At 42.7% G+C, this 10841-nt stretch overlaps 1 protein-coding gene across 4 annotated transcripts in view; it reads left to right on the top strand.

Annotated features, from left to right (window-relative positions):
- Positions 1-10841, top strand: part of LOC109956239 (semaphorin-3F-like) — a 76526-nt gene that overhangs the window by 39676 nt on the left and 26009 nt on the right. For 2 of the 4 annotated variants that reach the window (XM_020593201.1, XM_020593200.1), the window contains exons 3-6: positions 5647-5807; positions 6143-6205; positions 6688-6807; positions 9507-9596. In XM_020593201.1, the coding sequence (XP_020448857.1) occupies positions 5647-5807; positions 6143-6205; positions 6688-6807; positions 9507-9596 (434 nt within the window). The remainder of the gene's footprint in view (positions 1-5646; positions 5808-6142; positions 6206-6687; positions 6808-9506; positions 9597-10841) is intronic. The other 2 variants (XM_020593204.1, XM_020593203.1) reach the window with 1 other exon arrangement.

The following is a 10841-nucleotide window of genomic DNA, read 5'->3' as shown; positions in this document are numbered from 1 at the left end:
TGCGTGATTGGAAATCATTTCATATAAGACAGCATTAACCAGTGAGCTTTCTTATTTCTGGAGCTGGGAGCCTGAGAGTGTGCTACATACCAGTGAATGTTTCCTGTCCAAACATATTTCCAAAGTAAACTCAGGCCGCTGGTTATTAATTTAAGATGGAGAGATATGCTATAACATGCAGGGTTGCTGCCCTGGAGATCACCGTCAGCAGCCAAGTATTCTCTCAGGAGGAAGAGGGAGGGCTGGCTCAGGCTGACAGTGAGGCATGTCTCTCTCTTACAGTATGTGCCTATACCTCATTTAACCAGACAAGCTTACAAGAATAAATCTTCATTTATAATGGTCTGAGGATGGATGGTGGACCACATCCAGCACTTCCCAGTACAACCACTGTATTGTACTAAAGGCCACTATCCAACAGCAGCTTAGAGTTCAGCGTGAAACATTCTTGAACAAATCTGGAAACATGTACTTCACATGAAGTTAATATGTGCACTGGAGAACAGTGTTTACCAGCTAATCTGTGCAGTGAAAAAAGAACTCAGGTACATAGTCACAGCAGCCAAACAATGCAATAAAAATATATTGGCCAATAAATAATAGAAATCATCTGTGTACTTTTCTCTGTTTGACTCCTTGGTTTCGTGTCCCCAGGCTCACTGCTATTGGCAAGGCTTCCCTGCTCCACACACAGACTGATAGCAGACGAGGTGGTGCTGGGGGTAATGTTGTGTGTGAAACATTTTAAGCATAGTGTATTTGAGGATCAAAGGCTTTTTTAAAGGTTTGTGTCTGTAGAGAGTCCCATGTGTACTACCTGGAACCATCTCTTCATGTGTGTACATGTACACCAACAAACCTCCAACCTACTATTATTATTAGACTGATAATACTGATGCCTTAAGCATTTTTCTGTTGTAGCTGGTTGAGGTGGAGCTACTTTAATTAGGTAGTTTTGTCCAGCGGTTCCCATCACAGGGCACAGACCCTTCAACTGATTACAGGATAAATTTGAGGAGGGGTGAATAATGGGCCAGAAATGGAAAAATATTGCTACACAAATTCTTTCTGCTTTGTTTTTCTTTCTGCCTCTGATTAGTTATTTAAATGAGCCATCTAAGAGATTTAGAGGGGAAATTGCTCTTTGGTGGAACTGCAAATAGCCTACAGACATATGAAGTGTGACAAAGGTTCCCAGTAGTCCAAAGGTTTGGACCAATCTGAATTCTAAAAACCAGATGTGCACATATTAGTTTTCAAAAAAGAGAGTTCTGATCCAAGGGAGACCTGAGAACCTTCAAACCCAACCCACTTAGACTGATGGAACATTAGACCTGAACCAAAATGTGGTGGACCAGAACTGAGAAAAACAAACACCAACATATAGCAGCTTATCAATAAGTTTGATCAGTTAACTAGCTGCCACAAAAGCAAAAACAGCAATATAATAATAACAATAAAAATAATAGCTTGCTTCATAGTCAAATTATATAAAAATTGAAAGGCCTAGTTCCACATTTTGCACTAACAGTAAAACACTGTGTAGCCAACTGGATAATAATCATATTCCAAAACATTTATGGCATACATCTTGTTTGCTATTGATTTTCTTACAGTACGCTAGATGTGAGTTTCCTTGTCAGAACAAAGTTCTGGTGAACTTTGAAGTTCTCCTTCACTCTCTCACTTCCAAACACTGTGCACTCGGGTCCATTCAGATCCACTTGGGTATTATATTAACACCCAGATGCAAAACCCGTGGCAGTAAAATGAGATTCGACCCGGTTAGACTGAGCAGAAGCTGGGTCTGTCTCTCACAACCTGTGTGATCTGTAGTGTTGTACACATTTAGCAGCTGGCACTGACTGACATTAAGATATTGTATGTGTTCGGGTCTAAAATGGTTCTTGCAGCCAGGAAAGAGCGTTGCAGGAACCAGCAGTACATGGGTGACGGGAGAGAGAGGAGAGGACTCTCTGTGTTCAGCAAACTGAGGAAAGTGGAGCAGATCATCTCTCACTTGTGGACTGATAGGTCCAAGCTCTCTCTCCTGCCTTGACTTAACTTTCTGTGTGCTAATACACATGTACAGTACTGCTTGTGTGCATTAATGAGAAAGAATGAATATGAGAAACAAAAATGAAAGGTTTAGCTGACCAGTTGTTTGTGTGGCACGTCACTATAGAAAAGAACAACACTGAGTACGAGGATCAGGTTCCCTCACCCTCGTCATGCTTTCACCTCTAAAAGAACCATTCCACACAGGGGAAGCAGTGCGTCCCTAGACAAAGCCCCTGTTGTGTGTGTGCAGACCCCCCAGCGTGAACCCAAACCATACACACAGCAATAGGCTACTTTAAGAGTTTATCTGGCTCTAATAGACTCACTTGTACACTGTTCCCAGCCTCTAAATCTCCAGGATAACTCTGTGTGTGCAGAAAATGCTGCCATGCCCTAATGTGGCTGACAAAGAACACAGTGGTTCAGCCTCTCTGAGCCTTTTTTCTTTGAAATTGTAATCTCCTACTGTATCTAGGAAACACCAAGTGTACAGTTCAATATACTGTATCTGAGCTAAATAAAATGTTGAATAGATCTGGGATCTGATGCCACTTACATTTGTCATTTGAAACGTATACTGCTGGCTCCTCGGAGTTATTATTAATGTGGCAAAAACATACTTCTGCTGCATTATAGCACAGACACCATAAGAGCCTCTCACAGCATCGTTCATGAACACTCTCTGCATGTTTTCCCAAGCTGACTGTGGCTGGGCGTTTGCCCCGCACCAGCCTCAGTGCAGGGGCCTACTGGGCTTGTTTCCACAGGTGGCCTGACCTCCAGATCAGCGCAGCAGCCGTGCTCAGTCTGCTGCCATTATAGATCCTCAATCAACATTTCATATGAGCACAATGCCATGTGGCCCTGCCTGAGGCGAAGACTGACTTTTGTACTTGGCTGAGAGAGGCTGACACAATAAGGAATAATGTCTAGTAGCCAAATGACTTCACATGTTTTTGTACCAGACTTCTTTCTCTTTTTCTTTTTCCCTTTTTGAAACCCATGATGAGAGGTTTCAGTAGTTTTGTTTGTATCGTGTCAGAAGGTCCAGTGGCATTTGGACTTTAGGATTGCCACATGTAATGCTGTGCCGTATTAACCCTAAAGTGTACAGCAGATTTTGCTTGAAAGACCAGATACTCTTGTCATAATAAAAGAGTAAAGGGGTTCAAGCAGGCCTTGATTTCTTCAACAACGCCATCATCTTATAGGCGTAGCTCTCTGTGGTGTAGTATGTTACAAATAATATAGAGGACAAGGTGTAAGGAAAGATATTCCATTAGAGTTCATTACAGTGGGCCATATTTATCAGGTGATTACATATGTGTTTGTTTCCTAACTTGCCTCTCTCTCTCTATAAGGCATGTTGTTGCTATCCACTGTTCACAGTCCCTCACCAGCTGACAGATGGTCCCAACCAGCTACTCTCTGACAACAAACACACAGTGAAGAGTCACTGACAACCTGCTTCAGGAAGGGCTTCGACTGGCCTTCAGAATGTGTGCATGTGTGTGTGCAATGTGTTCTTATTCGTTGTGTTACACTCTGTCCGCACAGCTAGTGTATGGGGACTCATCATTCAACTTGGCTCTCTAACACAAATAATCACAGGGTCCAACCACATGTTGCATCTCCTCTGCACAGGGCTCTGACAGCTGTCAATCACTCAGCTGACTCGTAAACATTCCCTTGGTGGGCGCAGTTATTAAATCAAACTGTACAAATATAGTTCATCTAATGCTAGTAATTGTTGGTTATTGATGTAACCCCTTCTAATGTTTGCTTATTGATTTAACCCTATGTTATATTTAGATCTGGCTGGAAAGACTGGTAATATCAGATTCCATAGGGAGTCTGTTTTAAAAGATCTCTAGCTGTTTAGTTTAAGGCCCGGTTGTGGACATGTTGATGACTTTGCATGCTTTGGTGTGCAGGCCTTTTCCTCAGAACCACCTAACAACCCCACCAGACTGCTTCAAACACGTGGAGCATGACTGCACACCCAGAACTTACAAAAATCTGTTGTTATTTAGGAACTCTCTGAAACATTTTCAAATCTCTATTTTTAAAAGTCTATGGGGTTGCTTTTATCACTTTGGCTGCACTGGCCAGGAAGCGAACCTAGGTCTCCTGCGTGGCAGGCGAGAATTCGACCACTGTCGGCAGCATGACAGATAAGCTGTTAAGTCCAGTTTCAAGTTTGTATTTTTCAAACCACAACAGTAGGGCCTTGTGGGACCCATATGCAAGTTATCTTTTATTATATACACTGGACTTTGTCACGTTTCCCAGTAAAATGCCCAGAGATCCATATGAATATCAATTCTGCAGTGCAAGGCTGCTTCCAATCATGTTAGAGTCTTTGGCACAAATTGTGGTTGTTGACTGTGCAGTGGAGACTTTAGTTTCCTGGCCTTAGCCCTTAAGGCAATAACCAGGCAATAAAAGCACCACCATAAGTCTGTGTTGAGACTGACTTTAGCCTCATGTAGCCGTCTCATTCATGTGAATGAGGCAAATGCACTGAGGGCACCAATGTACAAGGCTCTGGCTAAACACGCAGGGTCCCCGACCAACACCTATCAACCTGACTCCACCTTTTCTAGAACTGTGCTGTATTTTTCTGTCCATATGTTATGAATATGTTACTGCACCATCCCTTCATAAATCTTATTTAAATCCAGTGCTCCACACTGACTATTTGTCTCACTTCCTTCTTTTAATTATATACTGAGATAGCTCTGTTGTGATATGTCACTGTACATGACAGTTCATTCTGGTTTCCCTCTACCACATTTTGGTTGCTAAATCAACACCTCAGTTTTAAGTGTAAAATGTGGTTCTCTGTTCTAGCTCTCTGTGGTCTGTTGCCGTAGAATAAAGCTGAAAGTAAAATGGGACTTTCCAACTGCTTGAGTGAAACCTCTGTTTGCCTACCAATATGTGAGTGTTAACCTGTAATGCCTCTGGCCTATAGATTGTGGGGGAGTGTGTTTGTCTGTGGTGTGGCATGGAGCCTTTGCTGTTTTAGCTGTGGTCTCGCTGCCTTGTCTGTACGTGGTCATTGAACCTAGAAGAACATATCAAACAAACTGTCCAACACAGACCTGGAAGAAGATTAGATTACTCTCAATATGAGGGTATGTGTCGACTGCACTGCATAACCAAAGGTCAACAGTTCTCTGACCTTCAGGGAGTGGTCTCCAAGCTTGGATGGAGGAGTGTGAAACTCAGTGGGTTTAGACCTTACCTTGCCTTATGGCACAATACAAATTTGTACCAAACATCATTTTTAACAGTCAAGTTACTGCTTCTGTTTTTCTAACTTCTGACTGTAAGTCCCAGCCTTTTTAATATTCTGATCCACTCAGGCGGTGCTAAGCCATCAAAAGGATATGACAGGCACTCAGCAGCACTTGTCTCTCTGTGTTAAGTTACAACAGTGTTGTTGGAAAACCATCAGATAACTCCACACGGGCATTCAGGAGTGCCATCAGGAATGTGTCAGTTGTGCATGCATGTGTGTGTGAAAATGTGCATGTGCACCACAGCTGTCATTAGTGGATATGTTTTTGTCTCCAACAGAACTGAGATCTACCAGCACCGCTCATCACTTTGCCTACCTCCTCAACACATCCGACTATCGGATCCTGCGTATGGATGAGGATCATGACCGCATGTACGTCGGCAGCAAGGACCACATTCTCTCCCTGGACCTCCATGACATCAACAGTGATCCACACATTGTAAGACTATTTTCATGTTCCACCTCTTCTCACCCACACCCTTGGCACCTGTCATAGGCTATTACACTAGGATCAAGCAATACCTCACCACGCACCAGCTTCCCCAAGCACAAAATGTTCTATTGCCCCAGCAGCCATTTTATTTAGCTCACATTTGCATTTTCTGTTGCTGTGTCATTAAAACACTGTAACTGTGTTATGACAGTCCCAGCTGGAGTAATATTAGCCTTGATGGATTTTACTTGTGCAGTTTTTGCCCCAGAATCTTATAAATGCCAGTGATGTATAATGGGTTGGATTATAACTGTAAAATGTCCTTTGTTCCCACCTCGCAGATCCACTGGCCAGTGTCCGAACGAAGAAGGATGGAGTGCCTTGTGAGTGGGAAGGATGCTAATGTAAGTATGCATGTTAACAGCACACACAACCTCACCAGGGACATTCACTTGAGGTGATTTCCATCACCATGATTACAAGAAAAACTGAAAATATATAGTTTTTCGAATGGATTGCATTGCAAGCAATCCACCTCCCTCCATAGTGCTCATTGCTTTTAACCTGTTAAAATGGTCTCATCTATGGAGTTTGGTCTTGGCCCTGTAAAAAAGTTGCTTCCTCTCTGTCTGGCAGAGAAGCACCAGTCAATTTTATCATTGTCATCTCTGGTAAGCCAGGGTGGAGAGCACAACCCCAATGGCTGAGAAATTCATATATTGTCCAAATATATAGAAAACCACATTATAACTGGTACATGTTTAAATTTGAGACACTCAGGAGTAGCATGCTGTAAATCTGCATGTCCCATTAAAATAAGGCTATGAATTGCTTTTCATTTGAATATTTATTGCACTTATATTGACTCTGGTCTTTCTGTTTCCAGGAGGAGTGTGCAAATTTCATTCGTCTGATCGAGCCATGGAACCGGACTCAACTGTACGTCTGTGGGACAGGAGCTTACAATCCAGTCTGCACCTTTGTCAATCGTGGACGCAAACCTCAGGTTGGGATTAAAGAAGTGATCTCGCTGTGAAAGTGATCAGCTTAGTAAACATAAACAGGTTTCTCACATTTCTCTTCATCCACCTTACTCTTGGATATGATGATTCTCCTCGTCCATTATTCTTAGCTACCACGTCTCTATGCCTGGTACAGCAACCTACACAGCTTCACCAGCACACAGCTGTCATCCCCAGTGAGCTGTTCAGCAACTCTGTTTAGACTCAGCCTTTAATGGGACCTCTTGAACCAAGCCAGGCATCTCTACCTTGCAATACTCACCTTTAACACCTCACGCTTCTTTAAATATCACACTTATTCCATAATGATGACCAGGGGAGTTTTAAAGAGGGGTAAATAAAAAAGTAAATTTCCCACTGGACTCTCCCTCAAGATCAGAAAGCAGTGCAGCGCTTGCATGAGTCCCTCAGTGCGTATCGCTCCTATATGACCCCACACTAACAAAGGGCTTCCATCAACTCACTCACCTGCCCATCCACCCCTTCATACATCCATCCAGGCCACCCACCAGCCTCTACAATACGAGATGCTGGGTAATTGGAAGTGGGACCTCCCATTACGGGGTGCTGGTGGCATGTTCCAATTTTAGTCCATTAATGAGAACGTTGTTATTTTCTTCATCACACTGCACTGGCAGGTCTGAGTCGGCACCTTTCTCAGTTGGGCTGGAGAGGTGACCATGACTGCACAAACATGGAACGATACGGGCCATACAAACGCATGTGCACACATATCCTGACACACATAAGGAAACATTTTGTGATTATTAATTCAACATGAATCCCTATTGTTGTCATTTGATTACAGAGTATAATTTTAGGTTTTCCAGTTCTTAAAGCACAAATGTTTTGTAAACCTTAACAGTTAAATGTTTTGATTTGGCTGCAGCTTTTAGGTCAGTGTAAATAAATTACTTTTTTTTGACTCAACCACATAGTAGAGAGCGATTATTGCTGCCTTTTCCACCATCTGGTACACACATTTCCAGTAATTGCATTATATTCCTTTAAATACAAACCCCATTTCTAGTAAAGTTTGTGACATTTCCCAAAAAGCAATAGAAACTAAAATCAGTGATTTGTTTGAAACTTTATTTAACTGAAAAGTACAAAGGAAAGATTTTTGGTGTTTTCTCTGACCAACCTAATTGCATTTTGTAAATATAAACAAATTTAAGACAGCGACACTTCACACTCTCGTACACACAAAGCAAATGTAAAACCCTGTCTCTTTTGTAATGTCCTGAATTAACTCAGAAAGGTGAGACAGAGGCCTGTTTACCACTGTGTTACATGACCTTTCTTTTCAATTCCACTTTTTAATCGTTTGTAAACTGAGGATACTAATTGTTATAGTTTTGCAAGTGGAATATTGACCCATTCTTGCTGGATACAAGACTTCACCTGCTCAACAGTCCGTGGTCGCTGTGGTCTGATTGTCCTCTTCATGATGCACCATACATTTTCAGTAAGAGACAGATCTGGACTGCGAGCAGGCCAGTCACACACATGCACTCTGTGCCCGTGAAGCCATGCTGTTGTAGCACGTGCAGAAAGAGGCCTGACATCTTCCTTCTGAAATATCCACGGACTTCCCAGGACAAGACGTTACCCCAATGGCAGCATGCCTCTCTGAAATCCCAGTACATGCCTCTGGGTTGGTGGTACTTTCATACATATGCAAGTAACCCATGCCGTGGGCACTGATGCACCCCCACACCATCACAGATGCTGGTTTTTGACGACAGTTTGTATGGTCTTTTTCATAATTGGCACAGAGAACCCAATGTCCATTTTCCTTGATGACAAGCTGAAACATGGACTCGTCTGACCACAGAACATGTTTCCATTGTTCTATCTGAGATAAGCTCAGATGGGACCTCACTTATGCTTCCTCCTTGCCTAATAGAATATCATGCTGTATTTCTGGATGTAGAGCTGGACTGTGTTAAGAGCCAATGGTTTTCCAAAGTCCTCCTGAGCCCATATGGCTGTATTCATCAGGGTAGTATGACGGTTTCTCATGCAGTGCCTTCTGAAGGTCACGCACATTCAGCAGTGGTTTTTGCCCATGGCTTTTATGCACTGAGATTTCCCAGGATTCCACAAATGTTTTCATAGTATTATGTAATGTAGATGTTGAATAGTTTGCAATCTTGTATAGAGAAATAGTCTTTGAACTGACTGACAATCCTCTCCTGGTGTCTGGTGCAAGGTGCTGGTGATCCTTGACTGCAAAGACTGAGCCTTTTGTAGCCAGTCATGAAACCCTCACTTGTTACCAACGAACCTGCTAATTGTGGAGTTTTCCAGAATGGTGTTACTGGAATATTCTAAAAACATTTATTTACTCTTTGTCCCAACTTCTCTGTGTGTTGCATCAAATTCAAAATGTGTTTATATTTAAAAAATGCAATTAAATTGGTCAGAAAAAAGACTGAAAAGCTCTTCTTTGTACTTTTGTCAGTTAAATAAAGGTTCAAGTGAATTAATACAATCAGATTTCTATTGCATTTTGGAAAATGTTCCAACTTTTCTGGAAATGGGGTGTGTAGTATGGGGAGATTTTCACTGTGTCTGGACAGGAAGTCAGGACAGATTCAAGCAATCTACAAGGAGTTCAAAAAGATCCTTCCTCATCAGTGGGGTAACATCCAGACTGTGTTGCTGTCTCTTGTTTTAGACGTCCATGTATCTGCAGATGGCCCAAGCCAGAGGAAGGGCTAGCCGCGCAGCTGAACCCAACGCGGTGCACGAGACACTCGAACTCAAGGTGCGATGTGGGCCCTGTCTGCACCACAGCCCTGCATACTGCCTGGGCTCGTGGTCACCAGCAGCATGCTTCCTCTCTTTGTATCTGAGCACATTTTTGTCAACACCACCTTCCACTTGGCCATCATCTGTTTATCTCAGTAACACTTGGCATGCAACGTTTCCAGTTCGTGCATAATCTTGAAGTTTTGTGTAACATGCATTTAATTTCACGTAATGTTGTTTCCATGTTTTCTTTGTGTAAGCCTCATTGTCTGAGCACCCTTTCTTATCGTCATTGTCCTTTTTCTGCTTTGCATTTATACTAAATGCCATATTTTGCATGAGAGCTGGGTTAAAATGGAAATGGCTTCTCAGGCTGCTAAAAAAAATAATTTGACTTTTACACACAATTAATTAAGCAGGCTTTTATTGTGCATGACATATTTTTATTTAGCATATATTTAGCAGCGCCCATGAACAACAGACAGCCTGATCATTCATCCCACTTATCTCTGAAAACACAGGATGTCCCACCCATCAGTCCTTCAGCCCACCGAGCCCTCCACCTTCTGTAGGAATGTGGTGCAGTCTCTCCCACAGAGGCGGCAGGACTAGTCAGCATCTGTCCCACTCCCACAGTGAGCTCTGTTAGCCCAGAGCAAACACCAGCCATCTGTAGCCAACTAGCTGAGCAGCAAAGGAAATATAAGGGCCACATACTTCAAAATGTCTACACTGTTTGATCTCTCCAAGCACTTGAAACACAGAAGGAACTTTTTAAGGATGTAGGGGCTTTAGGTGAAGTGGGACAATTTGAAAATGTTCCAGCTTTTTGTTTTCTTGTCAGATTTATTTTTATGGTACAACTTTTCTGAAGGCATGTATTTTATTGCAGTAGTAATAACATGTTCAGGGCAGAGTTTCCCTCTGGTACTGTACACAAAAAATGTTTGTGACTTTTTTTTCTACATGTCAACATCTGGCATGGCTGGGACTGAGCTGCCAGCACCTTCCTGTTTGCATAAGTGGTGATTTTAATCAGAGATGAGCAGGGAATTGTAAATGTTGCATGTGTGGTCCAGTGAAGTGAATTTGGCACAGTGCCATATTTTCTCCCCTGCTTTTTTGCTGATGCGCAGTGACCGAGATGTCTCCATCTCTGTCCCCTATGGAAGTGAAAGATGGGGGTTGGACATGCTTTGGTCTGTGAGGCAGGGCTAGGGGACATGTCACCTCATGTCACTTCCCCCACCCACCCCCCCAC

Source organism: Monopterus albus, unplaced genomic scaffold (genome assembly GCF_001952655.1).
Source record: "Monopterus albus unplaced genomic scaffold, M_albus_1.0 scaffold18.1, whole genome shotgun sequence".
Taxonomy (NCBI): domain Eukaryota; kingdom Metazoa; phylum Chordata; class Actinopteri; order Synbranchiformes; family Synbranchidae; genus Monopterus; species Monopterus albus.
The sequence above is the reverse complement of the archived record's forward strand: the minus strand, read 5'-3'. Positions and strand labels throughout refer to the sequence as shown.